Here is a 19,835-nt window from a genome sequence, read left to right on the forward strand (position 1 = left end):
GGGGAACCACGATATTAAAACGTTTCTCAAAGTTTTACAATATTAATAATTATCTATAAACAACACTCGGACCGTATCAAAAACTGTATATTCGATTGCTGTTTACCAAACCATATTTAGTTGAAAAAAAAAGGGAAGCGGCTTCAATTAGTTACAAACAGATAAATGAATTATTGGAACTATTTTCGGAGTCCCTGTCAGGTGTACTTTTCTCACTCGCACTAGTAGGTACAGTTAACTTCGATATCTTCGATACAAAAGTTGTTTCTATAATTACTCAACGCTTCAACTAGGGTATCTTTAACATCTTTTTTTGGTATCTTTCTTCTTTAACAACATCAAAAACGTCTGTCATTATCAACACTACAGCCAAAAAAACCGCCATTGTCGGACTTAGGGCTCCACAGATTTCCAAAATACCATCGAAAGCGACTTGACACCATCCAGTCTTTTGACTACCTTAAGAAGGTCGTCAATCCTCGGGGCCTGGACTAAACTTTGTGGGCAGGACGTTCTACACAGCGCTTGCTGGTCCATGGTCTTCACTCCAGATTAAGGCTCTAACGGCCATCTGTTCTAAACGCTTAATCATTCAACTCGCCGATCCGATGGGAAATTTCGTTTATTTTCATTTATCTACGGATCTCATTTAAGTATCAAAAAATCAGTACACAAAGACTTCTTTATTCACATAGTCTTATTCTTGTTATAAAGCATCTTATCGACAATGTGTGTAAGTAAGATCTTTTCTTGAAGTCTAGAGGAAACTAAATTTGTTAATAAAAAAACTTTTTCAATACCAAACAAGGGCGTTAACACCGTCGCTTAAACGAAGGTGTGTTATCAACCGCTCTAAAATCTTTTCGGTTCATTAAAGCTCGTTCCGATGACCGAACCAAATTATTATGTGAACAATTTCTTACCCGATAGTCTTTGTTGGAAATTCTACCTTACTACGCACTTTATATTTATGTGTAAATCAATGCCGATTAATTCTTTTTTCGCAAATCAAAACTATTACAAAAAAAAGTTAGTATGCATTTATTTATTCATATTGTTATTCATAAAGGATCAATAAGTGACGACATGTGAAGAATGTCAGAGGAGTCAAATTGAGAATCAGATTGAGTTTCCCTATAATGGCATTCTCCAACTTAAAGAGCATTTCAAATGCACCCTGATATAAGAAGACTACACAACAAACTTGGAAGAGATTTCTTGTGATCACTTTTACAACATCCACAGAAATATAGCAGAGAAATTTATTCTCAACCTTCCAAGTACGAATTTTACGAATTATTATTGAATGAACGTTTTAAATTTATTTCATTATATTTGAGAGCGTTATTTAAAAGTAAATCAATCAAGTTTACAAATCGTCGTAAACATTGGACATTCATGTGCTGTGTTTACAAATATTCTTAACTAAAGGCCTTTGACATGCGAGTGCATGAAGCAATTAAACCGGTTATACGCGATTTATAAACAATAATTTATAGCAGTTTACGAGCGCGAATACGGATTATCTTCGCCGGATGCTATAACGTTATCGCTTACGTCACCCGATACACACCAGCGAAGCATCATCCGAGTGGACGCGGAAACATGGTCTGTCGGCACCGGAAATACGGGACAGAATTGCGTGAGTGATGTATTTTTTCAAGATGACATAACTTTGTTATCGGTGTGGGTTGGCAAATAAAGCGGAACCAATTATTGCTGCGGCCGTTGCCGATGGGGCACCGGGATGGAGTGGCGGCGCAAGCCAATTTGATCGGTATTATCAAGCAGAACAGGTGTTATTCGCTTGCATGAGATAAGAGGTGGCCCGTGGGAAATGAACGAGCGACTGACGGAGCAACGCTGGGATGACGTTGCCTACTAAAACAATACTCACAGGAAATTTGTCGTGTACAATAAACACGTAGAGTACAACCCCCTTTATAAGAAGACGGCTAATACAAATACGCTGAAAACAATTATTTTTGAGTCTGAGTTTTGAACCTTAAAAATCGAAGCAACAACGCATAAGGTTTCTACTATAAGTTTCTAATAACTATAATTTTCTTCTGTCACTTAACCTTGTGTTTATGTAGCGTGTTAACATGCAATATTTATACATACACAGAAGTGCAATTCGCAGTTTTATTAACTATAAACCTACAAAATATAGTCCGCGCAATATAAGGTTTCGTAATGTTTGTGGTGTAATTTTATTATCTATTCAAATAAACAATAGGGGTATCTGTTTGTAACATTAAAATACCCGCATTTTATTACATAAGAATATATATAGGGTACATATACCAATTTTTTTTTATTTTGTCTGTCTGTTTGTTCCAGCTAATCTCTGAAATGCTTGACCGATTATGACCGGAATTATACTGGCAGGAAACTTATGTAGTAAGGAGTAACTTAAGCTAGTTGTATTTTAGATTTTTTTTAAAAGACACTAAAAAAACTAAATAAGCTTTTTTTATTAAATTCCACGCGAACGAAGTCGTAGGCGTACTGCAAGCAGTACCTGCACCGTTTTAAAATAATCGATAACGAGATTTGCCCATATGACGGCTCCACAGTACAGACTTTTCACAACTTACTCAAACACTACTCCCGATTCGAATCCAAAAGACGTAACCACGTGACTTTATGCGAAAACCTTAATATACCTCCGTTCAACTTACCGGACCTTCTCAAGAAAAAATTTACAGCAGAATCTTTGGTTGATTTGGCCCGGCACATTGTCCTAAACCTCAAGCCATTTATCGGTCTGAAGCGCTTGGGCAGCGACTTGAAATAAAATAATGTACCAACTTATACATAATTGAGTAAAACTTCCAAATTGTATTGTTAATATGTCTAAATTTTAGCTGCATTTACCTATGAGAGAAAATTGTGTAAGAAAAATTGTAAATAATAATAAAAATCTGTTGTGATTCGCAGCTGGGAAAAGAAAGATCCGTATCAAATAGCGGCAACCCTCTTCCAACTGTCTGCATTTAGTAAAAGCAAAAAAAAATATTGTAAAAATAACACTGGCGATACAAATTAGAATGAATAAAAAAAAAACTAGTCATTAATAAGAATAAGTTCTTAGTTGATAAGGACCTTCCTCTGTTACACTTTTCCACAAAAACGTATGTTTAGTTAATAAACAATGTTTTAAAAATATAAATGTAATACCATCAGACAATTGAGCACAAAAATTAAAAGACAAAAATTGATTTTTAATTACGAATCGATTTTAAACTTATTAACAGAACCTGATACAAGGACGACTTATAAAGCGGATATGTCGGACTGATAAATATTCATATAAAGGTTAAGAAACGATTTTATTATAATGGCACCAAAGTTTTTTTTTTAATTAAAATTACATTACAACACTGCCGCCTTTAATGTCTCAAAGGAATTTCTCTATTTACGTGGTGTTTAGCTACAGGCTTTGGGTGAATGTATAGCTCATTTGTCCGTAAATACTTTAGAGATTCTTCATCCATTTCAAATTAGAAATACTTATTTTTTCTATTACTACAGACCAGTCTGGCAGCATAAAGTCTGCACGGACTGATAGTAAACAATAATTAACTGTATATGTTGTAATTTATTGTAGAATTTTTAAAACGCTTTTTCTTTATTGTCGTTCCGTTGTTTATTATTTCTAAAACCTTTGATTTTTTGATAAACTATCCTTAACATTAATTGACAGTAAGTCAGCTACACATTTACCTCTTCATAGCTTTTATATCTGTAACCAATCATACAATACCCAGGGTATTACGCGGAAAACGCTTTGTATTATTATAATTATTTAAGAAAAGGACCAATATTTAGCCACTTCCGCACATGCAGTGGTAGTCGTGCAACAAAGTGCACCACCCGCCAGCCCGCTGATAAATGCGTATGCGGCAAATAATGCGAATCACACAATAAATATTGGTCCTTTTCTTACTTAGGATGGACTTCCGCAAGGTAACGCCTGATTCCATTAAACATATAATTATTTTGTTATTTTTTATTTCTCCGTTGATTTTCCAATAGGGTGTACCATACATTAATTGATAGCAATATACATTCATCTCTATCTAAGGCACACCTGTTACCAATCACTGTATATATGTAAACGTTTTGAAATCATTTGATTCAACCCTTAGCCAATTACAGTCACATAAACTAAGTAAATGAAAACAAACTCTTGACGAGATAGTACACTCAGCACGTAGCCCATTAAGGATTTCTTATTGATAAACGTTGTGAACAAATAGAACACCAAACGCCGAACTAATCTCGACAAGTCACCCGACGACGCAACGACGTCGATCTGACGCGCTGATAACACTGACGAAGTACAGTGTCCTGTTAGATAGACAGGGCGAATCGATAACAATCCGTAAGTGAAAATAAACTGTTCCTCACGTACTAGTGTTTTCGCAATAGATTTTAATCACACCTATACCTCTTCCATACATTAGAAAAGACCACATATGCAACTTTATTATGTTTTGATTCTTTTCAATTTGCTTCTATAATATTGTACGTTATATTAATCAACTTTTATATTTTTTATTACAACAGTATCGAGGTCAAATGACTTTTACTGTGTTTCTAACCCAAAATCTTATTGAGAGTAGCGTGCCTCTGATTTTATAGATCGACTGAAAACTTTTAGCGTACGTAATGCGATAAAATACTGTAAATTTCAGTTTTGCAACAGGATTAAGTGAAGCCCTAAATGGAATCGCCTCTGAATCTTTCCAAATGCCTAGAAGAAATGGCGCGGGATTGTAAAAGTCACACGACAACACCTCAGTAAGCTTTGATTAATCAATACGAACCTTACAAAATAAAATAAAAGTTTTTATTTTAATCGTATTCTATATGTAACATTGTTGGTTGTTTAATAGAATCAGGCGTTACCTCGCGGAAGTTCATGCGTGCATTTTATTGCATGACTACCACTGCATGTGCGGAAGTGGCTAAATATTGGTCCTTTTATTGATTGTTGGTTGTATTTTTATTTACTTAAATAAATAATGTTGATGTTTGAAAAAATGTATTTTCACAATTGATAACACAAACAATCACTGCCTTAGCGATGTATTTAACAACATTACAAATGCAAGTCGCATTGTAAATTGTTGATTTTTTTTATAAACCTTTTACAAAGAATTTATAAAAATAAAATCGGTTAAGACGTCTTCAAATTATGGCGAGACTGAGAGACGGAATAATTCATTGTTATATATGCATAAGTTTATATGTATCAAATAATTAATTATACAATGTGCTAATTAACTTAATTAAAATGAAGTGTTTTTCTCGCAATTAATGTATTAAAAAACAGGAAATATTAATGATGAATAAACAAAATGGCAACGACAAGTTTCCGTCAACGTGACAGTCAACCTGTCGACATATTCAAACAGTTGCGTGCGAGTGTAATAATCGTTTGCTTTTAAAATAAACTTTTATTTCTTATTATAAAATCGAGAATATATTTGAATTTTCTTTAAAATGCTTACTCGTAGCCTTGATTCATTCATTGAAAGAAATTATGGCATGATGGACACTGCCATACAACTTGCGAATGAGCTGTTCGATAAACAATGATAACCGCCATGCTCTTTTAACACCTTCGTGAATGGTGAGCGCTTGAACCAACTTTATATTGTAACCTTGGCTGATGAGATATGTTTATCAATCAGGAAGTGTTTTAGGACTGCACCAATTACTTAGACGAATATACGTCAACGTGCGTCACCTTTTTTTTAATAGTTCCCGCTATTGGGGACCGCGCCTTCCACCCCCATTTAATTGAGAACAGGGTTTTGTATATCCTTAATTTTTTCACTTGAATTTTTATTTTCGTTCTCGTCTTCCATAGTTCACAATAACCTTTTTTCCTCCTATCATTCTACAATTCCATCTTCCTTTCTCAATCATTCCATTCCTTTCGTACATCCTCAAACACTTCAGTTATCTATTTCTATTACAGTATCACAGTTTTAATTGGTTTATTTATTTTCTCGTGTATATCAACTGTATCACGGATTTATTTTACATTTTTTTTAATATCGATGAATCTATTTTAATAACTTTACAATGTTTTATCCACCCATGTTTTGTTCCTGTCTATTGCGTATTGTGCAACTTTCCTAAAGAATTTGAGGACGCACTCTCTTTCATCCTTTTCCATTATAATGGATGCAAGTGTTGCCTCCACTATCTTTTTGCCTAGGCGGCATTCGGTCTCATATCGGAGGCCTTCAAATGCGGGACATTCTGCTACTAGGTGAATCGCAGTCTGGTCCACGCCCGGTTCACAGAAGCACGAGGGGTCCTCCTTGAGCACCAATTACTTAGACGAATATACGTCAACGTGCGCCTCCTTCTTTTTTAACTGCACCCGCTATTGGGGACCTCTCGTGTTTTCCCTATCCTGAGTACACAGGGATAACAGTTACAATAATAATTTATTCACTAAATATTCATATTTTCATACTCTTCTTCCTTGCATCTTAATCATCCGTGCATACTTTCATTCCTCTTTTATTCGTCGCAATTTCTTGCATACGTGCGCCACCTTTAGGGCTTACGCCACTTCCTTCGGTTTTTTGTGGGTGCACAACAGTACCTCCTTACGCTGAAAGAAATGTGGTACCTCAGTGGAAACCAATTGTTGCGGTTGATGAAGGGCAGATGCTTCACGTCGCTTATTATGGTGATCTCCTTCACTCCCGATATTTTGGCTATCATAACCAGTGCACTGCACTAGCACTAAAATGATTCATTAATGCTTCGTAGACATGAAGTTCTTCGCACTTATCTTTTAGCCCGTTCCGATTCTACTTCGGCCTCTTTCCCTCTGGCATTCCTAACCTGGTGGTGAGGATTTATGAGGCCTTTAGTGGTCATTACCACGTGGCTTTCGGGGCAAAAGTTCTTGTTGACCCATGATGTCTTTCCTTTCTCTGGGACACTGTTGATACACCTAAACGACACTGCTGAACACCACTGCATATACCCTGATATTTTATCAGCAATGCCATGCACGTTATGACATACACTCATTATCAACTTTAAGTGACTGTTTCTTATCTTTTCTGGAACAACTGCCATCAATGGTTGTACGATAGAGTTATTAATACTATATGTAAATTAAAAATATCTTTAATCAAATAGGCATTTACTGGCACTTTTGAATACTCGATTATTTTAACATTATAAGCAGTAAGCTACCACTGGCTCGGTACGCTGATCTGTTTAAAGAACCATCCAGAAACTCAAGAGCAGCTCCTTTAAGTTGAATTTATTTTTTATGTGTACATTATAATATTAACCATGTTAACGAGTGAACAAATCAAATACAACACATTTCGATGAACTAAAAACTCTATTTAAGGTTATTATTAAAATAAAAGTTGACGTAAAAGAAAATACTGTATGCGGGCAGCCTTAGCCGCAGGAATTCCCTGTGAGTCAGCTTTATACTGAATAGAAGATCAGTATCTTCCGAGAAACGATGTCGGACGCCCGCTCGTAAACCGGCGCCCCCGGCTTTCGAAAGGTCACCGCAGCACCAACACCATTACAGAACGCATTCTAAATCCACCAATGAGAGGAACCCTAATGATTAATCAAACATAAAACCGTCTGCAATAAATTATATGTTTCTTCTTAATTAACCAATTCTTCGTCCACATTTTATTGCTTTGTGTGAGCATACGTTAATCATTTCCGGCGCCAAATCACAACTTTTTTTTTACATTTTTTGTGATCCAAAGTCACCGTTTGGTAAAACATCCGCCCATAACATAGACGGCCTTGTTGGATGTTAAGTTCATCGGAAGACGTTGCATAAGGGCGGCTTCGGTACTATTAGAAAGTTATGAAGGGAAGCCCTTGTCTAGTAGTTCGTGTCTTATGGCTGAAATTATAATAAATGGCACAGTTTTCCTTAAAGGTATGTAGTCTGTCTAAGTATTACTAAATTTCTAAGCAATCCTTGCGGACATTACGTAGACATTTTACCGGAATGGGAGGCCGCCAAACTGCCGGTAAGGGCCCACGGCTTGGACTATAATTTATTCAAGTCATCAATTCGGTTGTAAAGTAATATTACTACCTCATTAATAAGCGATAACGCTAACAGGATTCTTAACAACGCTTCTTAGTACGGTTGTATGATACCTGACCAGTACATGGCGTGTCTCATATGACATCGTAGTCTTTCCCGCCAACAAGTATAGCGTGGTTTTGTCTGCCTACGGTTTTTTTTTTGTTTTAGGTTATGGTATTTGCGTGGTTAAGCCGAGTACACGTCTGGCTCTCAGAACGGTGCTCCGTTTTTCATAAAACACTGCTCTTTTGGGAAAGACAAGGTTATGTGGAATTTACACCCATTATAACCCCCTCAGTGGTCGTCTACTTTGGAAAAAACTGCCGACCTTCGTAGTATTGTCCCAAGACAACTCTGGGGAAAGCTAGCCCCCCCGGGTACTCACGTTGCGTCGTAACAAGCGCCCTCCTCGCGTTCGCATTGTGAGTACGATGAAATCTTCCTTATAGGTGGCACTTACAATTAGCTGGCCTTTTTTTCTACCGACGTACAGAATTTTACAGGTTACCAGAATATGGATGGTCGATGTCTGTATTCAATACAAAAGCACATCGGAGACAGGTGCCAGGAATTCGGTGCCGTAGTCGGCGCGCCGCAACTACGCGGTACTGGCCGGTGCGGTATTTTGCACCTGAACCGGGTTAAGGGCGCATTCACACTTATTGACATGGAGATCGATTTACAACTTCACATATTTTTAAGAGATTTAACGATAATATAAATCTTCAACCGGCGTATATTGTTTAATCTTTGTAATCCATGTTGTTTGACATAATGATTTCTATTTATTAATGTAGTAGTAATCATACAACTAATCTTACTAATAATATTCTTTACATAATTAACGGTTCAAAGTGCGTGCGCCTTCTTGAATAAAGATATTTTGAATTACGGTCGTTTCCAAGACAAAATGGAAAATTTAAAAACATCACCAGTCATTTAGATATGATTCACGTGTATGCGTAAAATACGATATTCATAAAAAATGACATATAAAATAACTATTTTTGTTTGCTAAAATATAACCAAAAAATAAACTTATCGACATGTCTTTCTCTGAGTGTAGAATTTCGTATTAACAGAGGTTAGTGTGTAGAGGGCCTAAGGTACGACTAGCAGGCTCTCAGTTAATTAGCAAGTCGCAATGCACGGGCGAGGTCCCCGGTCGGGGCGGCCAGTCATGCCCTCTTACTTTTTACACTTCTCTGTTTGCGTTATGAACTACACGCTCGCTTTAGTCTTCCCACACACGAAGGCCATGGACGACCTTAACGCCAATATAATTTTACATTATGACTACCCTTTGTGTGCATCATATATATGCTCACTTTGATGGCTTCCACGAACACTTTTCCAGAGCATGACATTTCAAATTACTACCTACTTAACATACCGCCAATAGCTACTTTTATTTATGTAATTGTAATTCAGGGACAATATTAAAATGAAATATATGTAATTTATAACTATTCAATATACGAATATTTAAATGACTACAATCCTTGGCAGTAATGTCAATTGATTATTTTAATTTAAGCCCTATATGATAAAATGTATGTTTTATTGTGGATTTTTCTTCCTGCTTTTTTTCCACAACTACAACACTTATAAGCAAAGTCAAAGATAAAACAGATTAAAAAAAATATTAGTAAGTTGAGGATTAATAAAAATTCTTTTAAGTTTCAATGTTGAATAAATTAATTTTATCTTTCCTTTTATTATTTTTGAATATAAATTTTGTTTAATGGGCCATGGAGAGATTAGCACTCAATATTTATTTATATATTACAAACAAAAATAACCGACATAGTACAGCGGATTGGTAATTCGAAGTGGCAATAAGCTACAGAGCGCACAAAACAGATGTCAGCTGGGACCATGAGGCGTGGGACGTCTGTTCACAAGGTAGATAAACCTTGTTAAGATTTATTTAATGGAATCAGGAGTTACCTTGCGGAAGTCCATCTTAGGTAAGAAAAGGACCAATATTTAGCCACTTCCGCATATGCAGTGGTAGTCGTGCAACAAAGTGCACCGCCCGCCAGCCCGCTGATAAATGCGTATGCGGCAAACAATGCGAATCATACAACCGCCACCGCCAAATTACTCAACACGTGTTTCATCCCTCCACGGGGCATCTTCAGGAGTTATGTTGCACCGATTAGTGCCAAACACAGAGTAACTTGTTAAGGTTATTGGAAGATGCTTAATACTGCTTACTACAGGTCCTATTGGAAAAATAATACTATGAACAAAGAGTAAGGTGAAATTGTCGTTTAAAACTCCCGAGAATTGGGAACGCATTTTTTTCTTATGTTGTTAGGACACTGTGTAACATTTGGCGAGCGTCTGTTTGTTAAAAGTTGAAATATCATTTGGCACAAACCAAATCATTTTTAAAGGATGTTTTGCGTCTCAAACACAATCTCGATTGGTCGATGTCATACTGCATTAGTTCTTCGCGACTCTTTCGCCTAAACTCAACTGATATCATTCCGCAACTACCGTACTCAGCAAACTCAAAAGGCCAATGCCGGGACGCAGTTTTGACACGATTGAGGACATAGAAACCTAATCGAAAACATTTTTAAGGCTATATCGGAAAAAGATTATTCCGACAGTTTCGGGAACTGAAAAAAGTGTTGGCAAACGTGAGTTTTATCGAACGGAGTTTACTTTGAAGGGGATAAAATTGATTTAGAAGAATAAATCACTTACATTTTATAAACAAATTAGCCTTACTTTTTGATCGCAATATTATATGGAAGCCTATGTCCAGTAATGAACGTCTTACGATTGAAATGATATTGATGCCTTTTTCTAAACATGTATACTAAGAGCTAGATGTCTTATTACATTAAAACTTTTAATAATGTTTTTAAAAAGTGACCTCGATATAACGGCGTATTGTCATATGTAATTGCAATGAACTGAAACTGTGGGGTAGTGCTAGCGACTCTAACCTTCATATTATTCAAAGGCTGCAAAATACAATGCGCCGTGGTTTGCTACGAACACAGATATACATAAAGCACTAAACATTACAACTGTTGAGTTAAATATAACACGGAGTAAATATATACCCCATTAGCAACTGTCAGCTACTCTAAACTACTAAAACGCCATGACATGCTAAAACTCGGTGATATATAGTGAAGAATACGTATCTCCTACTGCGCCTTAAACGAGATAAAGGAAAAGGAACAAATATACTTACAGTCTGTGATTGCAAATAAACACGGAGAAACAAAACTTAAAGGCAAACTTGTTTTATTGACGTCAAATGTTTGAAAGTTATGGCAACGTGTTTTATACGAGATATAAGTATCTTATTTAATATTTTTCACACAAGTTTTCTATCTTTTTTTTCAGAACCTACTCCGTGATTTAACAGAAATACCGGTTGATTTTTACCGCTCCGGCATAGAAAGTTTGTATACTACATAGCAAAAGATTATTGATAACGAAGGTATATATATATATATATATATATATATATATACGTGTATAATATATATAAAACGTGTTAAAAATGTAGTCGTGTGAAATTTTACTTAAGAAAGTGACATTACTTTCCAGTCCTCCAATACAAAAAAAAAGAAGGATTAATTATCAATTACTTTTATTGTTCAGTGTACGTCAATCTCATAACTTTTGTAGTTAGGCTCAATTTCTGGATATAAGCATAGGCTTAGTATAGATCAGATTTACAATAGGATCGATTGGAATCGGCCTGTGTCCAATGTCTTATAGTCCGAAAATTAATATGACATAAAAAACCGCACCCCCGGAATAAAATAACAATTACCGTTGTCATTTTTATCCGGTTTTAAAATATTTGAAATCTACGAGTTTGTATATATATATATATATATATATATATAGTACAATATACTAAGTATAGGTACAAATTTTTAAAGATGTAAGCAATATTCAGTTTTTCGTCTCTCATGAAAAATTGCATTTTCGAAATTGTCATTTTATTCGGTAGAGCGGCGATATATTCAATATACCTAATGTTTCTTTTTCTCCGATATAAAACGTTTATAGCTTCTTTCCGTGTAACCAGTGAGACTCAGCGTATACTTCGTAGAACTCAACAGAAGGCACCGACGGTGATAATCTTAAAATAGGCCGTTAAGACCTATTGTCCGATTCACATCGTCATTCGCGTCACGCACGCCGGGCAGCACCCGACTGCCGTTTCCTATAGATTCCGAACTTCGACCCGCACGAAATATATTTCTTTCCATAATGCCGGCAGCATAATATGTGCATTAGTTACGTAAGATTTATCGATTTATTTCGTATACTAACATAAAGTTATTTATTACGTGTCAATAGAGACGATTATTTCAAGATTATAATGTTTTAAAACTTACGAATCTGCCTGACGTGGCAAATTAAATGCCGATTACTTTACACAAATTTATATATATATATATATATATATATATATATATATATATATATATATATATATATATATATATATATATATATATATATATATATATATATATATATATATATATATATATATATATATATATATATATGCATCGACAACTCATGAAACTCGACACTTCTTCTTTTAGTAAAGCTGAGAAAATGACATTGATATTACAAAATGTATTAGATGGCATGAGCGAATGGAAGCGTCCCTTAACAATCTTGTTATTGAATATATCTTAATTGTACAATCACCTTAGAAGAACAATAAAAGGGTAATTTTACAAACAAAAAATACATTGTCATAAATACATTGTGAAACAATTGCAAGTATATCTGTCTGTTTAAACTTCACGGGAAATTAATTTAATTTATCGTCTGTTCTCACGCGCAATTAGATCTAAACATAAAGATAAAATTGATTTATTCAGCATTGAAACTTTTAAGACTCCTATTGACCGTCAAATTTTTAATCTATTTTTTTTTGACTCTGCTCGTTAGATGCTATAGTCGTATAGAAGAAGCAGGAAGAAACTCCACAAATCTTTAAAAAAAAAAATTAAAAATACAAATTTATGCAATTGCATTTTGTCATGACATATCCTCGATGAAAACAAATTAATCAAACAACATCATTGCTAAGGATTCTTGTCATTTAAGTATTTCTTTATTAAATAATACGCCTTTTCCGTCAATTTACATAGTAGGTAGTTCAACAATATTTTGTGGATTTTTTTAAAAACTAGCTGTGCCCGCGTTTTCGACGGCGTGATTGTTTTCTTCCGCGTGAATTTTTTTTTGTTTTATATTTTATATACTTTTTTTTTTAAAGTAACCGGAGTTACACCTTAATACGTCAGCTACCTGCCAGTATAAGTCCCGTCAAAATCGGTCCGGCCTATTTAGAGATAAGTCGGAACAAACAGACAGTCCGAATAATATAATTAAAAAAAAAAATTTTGGTATATATACTGTACATACGATACAAACAGATATCCAATTTTATTTATTTGTATAGATTAATTAGAAATTTTTAGCATTCGTAATTTTGGTAGAGCCAGCTTTTCACGGTGCCTTGTACATGCATTAAGAACGTCTCCAACGTCTAAATTAGTATTTCTATGTGCTTAGTTATATCAATTATAATTAGGGTTATTGTAGAGTATATCTAAAACTGACTGCGACCACGTAATATAGCGCAAGAGCGGCGTGTGAGCATTCAATTCCAATTACGACACTTGGCGCCAATTCTTGTTTAGTTAATCTATTGTTATGACGGTATTTACTTCAATTTGTTAACCAACACAGATATAGCAAAAACGTGGCTGGCATGAGTCCCTTCTACTATTACCCTCATGCAGGCTTTTTTGTCTAATAGGGCATGCTATATCTAGAAGTTGAAAAATATTTTATTATTGTAAAAATATTAACTTGTATATCTACTATACTACATAAACTGATTGACTGACAGAAGACTTGATTGTAAATAAAGGTAATATAAAATTTAAAAATTCTGATTAATAATCTAATAATTAAAACACAAATCATATATGTCATAAATATTATATCATATTGTAAAAATAATTTTACAAACTCAATTTTGGTTTTGACATTAAGATATACAAAGGTAAACCTAAAACACTAACAATATTTATATGTTCCACTTTCACTTATGTACTAAATCATAATGTACGTAAAACCGAAGGGATTAGGGACTTTAAAATAGGTAATAATATTTCATTCACCAAGTAGAGATCAGCCAATAATACATTTTAGGAGATCTAAAACAAATTTCTAATGAATTGATTATATAGCATAACTACGACAAATTAAAATGCTGCATGGTTAAATTTTTTATAGATTTTTTTACATTAGGCTTAAACTTCTATCAAAATTTATGTACAAAAAGGAAGAGAGAATAGAGAACTATAAATGAAATATTCAACTCTATGGTTGTGTTATCAAAGCATAAGTCAATAATTTTATTGTACAGAAAAACATGTATGAATCTTGCAAAAAAATATTTGCAAGGTATAATTAAAAAATTCAGTCATGATAAAAAATCTCAATTCTTCATTTCCTTAAATTTAGGAATTATACACACACGGTGGTCAAACATCCTTTGTTTTTTGTGTGGTGTTTAACATATTTAATCTATATGTAAGTTACAACAAAAAGCAATAAAGAAGCTTTAAATTTCTTTTGTGAGCATTTGTTTATTCCAGTTAAATATCATATAATTATCAAATATTACATACATACATTGTTTAATGCAAGACCTAGGCAGAGAATATTATCAAAAAGGTTTTTAGTTACTTTTAAATATCCTACCTTGCAAACTTAAGTAATCTATAAAGTATATTTTAGTAGCAACTTAATAATCTTCAATGTAGGTACATTAGAAAACGGTTTCCAGCAAAAATATTATTTAAAATGCACTATATAGGAAATTAGAAAAGGGGTAAAGTAAGCAAATTTAGCAAGGTTAATGTCATATCATATTGCTGTTAAAACCTGTTTGGTCTAAATACAATCTTTTTTTCTGTATCAATGAACTCCTACTATAACTGTGCAAATTTAGATTATATTATCTTTACACATAAGTAAACAACATGTGACTGACAGTACAACATGAGCCATAGTAAACTTTATCAACCACTACATGATACTAAGACTCACAACACCTGGATATCAAAAGCAATAAAAATATTATTAAGGTTACTATAATGTGTCATAAATTTTTACCTACACTTTATAAACCTACCGACACTAAAATTAATCCTAAGTTTAAAAACTGGATTTGTTTTTTTTAAAACTTAAAAGTAATCAAACTATGTTTCAAACCAATTAAATAATACAATATATAAAATTATAAAGAGTCTACTTACGATTATGACCAAAGAAGCAACGGAATATCCAGTTCTTGTTATTTAGCACTCGTTGTACCCTAAGCACAACATATTCACTGGGCAAAAATTAAATTTCCTATTGATCTTGTCACTATCGTGTTAGACAGTTTACTAATTTAAGTTTATATTATACACCCGTGAGTACCGGAATATAAATTTGTAAATACAAAATCAACTAAGAACCGTAAAACTCGCATTCAACTGAACAATCCCATTCCTTTTACACAAAAGTGGTCTACACCACAAAACCCAAGGAGTAATGCGCACGCATCTATAGTCCATTCCGTCGTAGTGACATGTGAGTTACGTTAAATTGACAATGGTAGCTTGTGTTGCCCGTTACTTGTGTAGTAATTATAATATAGAGATTATAAGGTTTTGGTAAATAAAACGATAAAACTTATATCACCTAAGTCTATAATAATTGGAAAAGAAAAAATTACTGTAAATATTTTTTTCTTAAAATGCAGACTAGTTTCTGAACGCAAATACCATTACATGGTAAGATAATGGAAATTGTCAATCAATGTCAATATTTCAATTTCATAAAAACTCGTCAATAAATAAGAAAACTGACGTGTACTTTATTGCTAAATTACACATTATTTCTTAAAAAAATTAATGAGTTTCGTTTAACAAAAGCCACAATGACAGATTTTGATAGAACTCTTAATAATGACGCAGCTTCAAGAGAGAACGGAACTAGAGGAGAAGGCGATGCACCCACTGTTTCCGATCGTGAAGCTTATTTCCAGGCTCTTCGAATGTGGATACAGCAGGCGCAGATGTATCAAAATATTTCCACATGCTTCCCTTACTACATGATGACATTCCAAGGGCTACATAATAATCCGACAAATATACCACTTTTGAATAACAATTATCAGTTTCAAGGACACCAGTTCCCATTTCAAGTGCCAAATCTTAGACCAACACCCGAAAATCAAAATTTGCCAGAACCTCTAACACCTGTTGAAGGTAATTATTCTTATACAGCAGTGTTGGACATTCTACAATTGCATCAATACCGTCCTATCTATAAATTCTATAAGAGTCATATTTTAACTAATACATTTAAATAATAAAACCAAAATAAGATACTAAAATTACAACCAAATTTTAATTTTTAAGATATTGCTTGTTTTTTTTTCAGTCATAGCTAGACATGGAGGGTTTGAATATATAATACCACCTTTGTATAAAAGGTTGCTGGCAGAATTAATAGATTTCATGTTACTTTTTATTCTGAAATTAATTGTAACATTTATTGCTGTGGATATGTTTGAGTTTATGTAAGTATTTAGTATTTTTATTTAGTAATTATCTTAATATTTATATATTGTATTCAAAATACATTACAACTTGGCATTCTTATATGTAAGTGCACATCTTGAAATTATTACTTTACGTACATTTATATAAAACAAATTGTGTCCAAGGCTTATTGCATGCTTGAAATCATTCTTCAAATAAGATTTCAGATGAAGCTGCACAAAGCCTAAAACAGCTAGCAGCCATGTCAATCACATCAAATGCAATAACAAATTCATTTACTTTCAGTGATTTGGATAAGTTTGATTTCTACAAATTGAGTGAAAAATATGATGACTACAAGTATGCCATGGAACTGACTTCCGAAATTTTATTTTTGGAAATCATATACAGGATTTTAGTTTGTATTTATGAGGTAATTCTATATCATATATATCATAATTTTAACTTGAAACTTTAGAGTATGTTATTTCTACAATTCTATTATTGTCTGGAGTAATAAAACTTGAGGTCACATATTCAGTATTTGTTCAATTAACCAAACATTCTCACATTTTCTTCACCTTCCATGGGCTTTACCACCGCCAGGTAATGTAATAGTTCTCACAAAATGTACATTTACTGAGCATCAAATTTGCAACTAATATCTTTATCAGTACTTAACTTTATAGTTTGAATAGCAAGACCTTATGGTCTTGCTACTCAAAAATGTGTCTTACATTAATCAATATTACAGAGAGGCCATCTAGAATTTTGCATTATATTTACCCAATGGTGAGTGATCTAAGGTCTACCACTTGGGTGTATTAGGAAGTTTAGATAAAAACAATTTTTAAGGTATTAAGAGACATTATTGTGATGTTAATATGTTTTGTGTTACAGGCATTTTGCTTATCCCGTAGTGTTGGTGGTGCAGGAGGTGCTACACCAGGCAAAGCTCTTCTTGGTCTAAGAGTTGTTACTGCATCTGCCGTTATACCTGTAGAAGGCAGACCAAAAGAAACTGTATTGTTGTATCCTGGACGCTCTCTTAGTTTTTTCCTAGCTCTGGCACGATCTCTGATGAAAAATTTCCTTATTTCTCTTCTTTTTCCTTTATGTGTCGTGTTTTTTGTATTTCGCCACAACAGAACGGGCTATGATTTACTTTGCGGAGTTATTGTGGTAGAAGAAAATATGTTTCCGCAGAGGAGACGTGTACCTTAAAACTCTGTGATAAAGATGTATTTACATAACTTGTTATATCAATTTATAAAATTATTATCTTTAACAATTTTGCCTATTTGCATGTTCTTTAATGATCAACCAATAGGTTTGGTGTAATTTCATCTTGTTTTACATTGTTTTTATGCTAAGTGGCAATTATTTTACCATAGATCTTCACTTTTAAGTTCAAAGGCTATAAAAAATACTATTCTAGATTTAAAATTTAAAGATAGGTTAGTACTTTCAAAATAAGAAGTAGTTTTGAAAGTGCATAGAAATTAAGCACCTAAACATGTTAATTATAAACAGTCGAAAATTTTGTGATAATTAATTCAAATTATTATGTAAATATGTTATAGTTAGGGATATAGTTTTTGAAAATTTCATGTCGTATTTATTTAAATTTTACCCTATTCAATATTTTATGTCAATAAATGATATCATCTGGGTTAGTCAAGTTTTTATTATGACCCTTAGTAACATCAGGATAATAGTTGCAGTACCCTACAGCATTTAGGTATGTAGATATCCTCTACCCTAATTGAAATAAAATATTGTGAAGTAAACCATATGGCTGACCTATACTAAGTACTACTTGTTTTGACAAAATTACATGGCTATTTACATTCGCGCCCATTGTATAATAAAAGGTTCCGACGATCGCTTGAGTAATTTAATGGCACGTCAATTGTCAAACCGCGATGTCCTGTTACGGCAATATTCTGTAAGCCGAGTCGCATGTCAAACAAAAGTTATGCAAATAGAGTCTACTTCGCTGATAGGTTTTCATTGGACGGAACGTGCCGGTTAAAATTTGTGCGGTGTATAGCTTATAGTGTGGCAGACACAGCCTTACAAATATGAGAAATAAATGGATTTTTTTTTACAAGATGCACTCCAATGCAGCTCAAGGAAATTTTGCGTTAGTTTATAGTTAAATTACAGCAATGACTACATATAATAAAAGAGAATTCCCTCAAACATTATTAAAAGTAGCTCGAAGAATTGCTCGTCTAAAATGGTAGCGGGCGGGACACATTGCTCGAGTAAATGACGACCGTTGGGCCTAAAAGGTTCTCGAGTGGAGACCTTGAGCAGGTAGACGCGGCGTGAAAATGTCTCCCACTACCTAGTGGGAGACGTTTTCGGTCCACCTGGACCGATGACATTTAAGGTCGCAGCAAATCACTGGGTGTGAACAGCGAAAGACCGGTCAACGTGGCGATCTCAGAAGGCCCCACCGTGGGAGTCTATCGACAGAAAAGCAGAAGAAAGTATAACATCTTCTATCTTGATTCGAAGTATTTCCTAAGCTAAAACAACAAATCAGGCAAGATTCTAAATGATACGCACTTTAAACTGAAATAGAATAGGTATATTGCTTGGCTAATTTAACAATGCGGCATAGTACGGCGTTTGATATTTGTAAAGCGCCTTAACAAAGAAATTGTATTTTTTTTATGCTCGGCACTTAAGAATAAGTTATTCCAATAACTGCTAATTTTACTTTTGAAAGGCCGGCAATGCTACATTGTAGTGTTTCTTTGAAATAGAAAGTCAATAATGGTTACGCACTATTATAAGTTTAGTGACGCAAATAAGCGCTGTAAAATATACAAAGCAAATCTGTTGCAATACTGATTAAATTTATGAGATCACTTCAATCATTATCACGATTAAAAATAAAAATATTCAAGCAAGAAACCTTTCTTTATACGATTTTCGAAAATTCGTTGCTTTTATGTACATCCTCTAAAAGTTTTGTCCAATAACTTAGCTAAGGAAAAACTAAGAACAATTTAGAAAACAAAACATTTAGTGAAAATACTAACTCAACGTTTTGTCATTAAAAAGGAAAAGGCGCAAGCCTACATTTA

At 33.8% G+C, this 19,835-nt stretch overlaps 1 protein-coding gene and 1 long non-coding RNA gene across 2 annotated transcripts in view; one reads left to right on the forward strand and one right to left on the reverse strand.

Moving 5' to 3' along the window:
- LOC137927140 (uncharacterized) overlaps window positions 1-15,762 on the reverse strand; it is an 84,332-nt gene extending 68,570 nt beyond the window's left edge. Inside the window, exon 1 of the long non-coding RNA XR_011107747.1 lies at window positions 15,460-15,762. This is a non-coding gene — a long non-coding RNA (uncharacterized lncRNA). The remainder of the gene's footprint in view (window positions 1-15,459) is intronic.
- Window positions 15,763-16,021: 259 nt separating this feature from the next.
- On the forward strand, window positions 16,022-18,337 carry LOC137926942 (protein FAM8A1). The gene is made up of 4 exons (XM_068770689.1): window positions 16,022-16,458; window positions 16,634-16,772; window positions 17,041-17,167; window positions 17,635-18,337. Exons 1-4 carry the CDS (start codon window positions 16,128-16,130, stop codon window positions 17,956-17,958), a joined length of 921 nt encoding a protein of 306 aa, XP_068626790.1. The 5' UTR covers window positions 16,022-16,127; the 3' UTR covers window positions 17,959-18,337.
- Window positions 18,338-19,835: the final 1,498 nt, after the last annotated feature.

Source organism: Battus philenor, unplaced genomic scaffold (assembly GCF_028537555.1).
Source record: "Battus philenor isolate CCGP_79_NKW_IND1 unplaced genomic scaffold, ilBatPhil1.0.hap1 SCAF_3, whole genome shotgun sequence".
Taxonomy (NCBI): Eukaryota; Metazoa; Arthropoda; class Insecta; order Lepidoptera; family Papilionidae; genus Battus; species Battus philenor.

What these genes read in the sequence shown, in the direction of transcription:
- LOC137926942 (XM_068770689.1), top strand. Translation starts at nt 16,128, where the DNA reads ATGACAGATTTTGATAGAACTCTTAATAATGACGCAGCTTCAAGAGAG. An exon ending in ACCTCTAACACCTGTTGAAG is followed by an intron (nt 16,459 to 16,633) that starts GTAATTATTCTT and finishes TTTTTTTTTCAG; the next exon opens with TCATAGCTAGACATGGAGGG. An exon ending in TTTTAGTTTGTATTTATGAG is followed by an intron (nt 17,168 to 17,634) that starts GTAATTCTATAT and finishes TTTGTGTTACAG; the next exon opens with GCATTTTGCTTATCCCGTAG.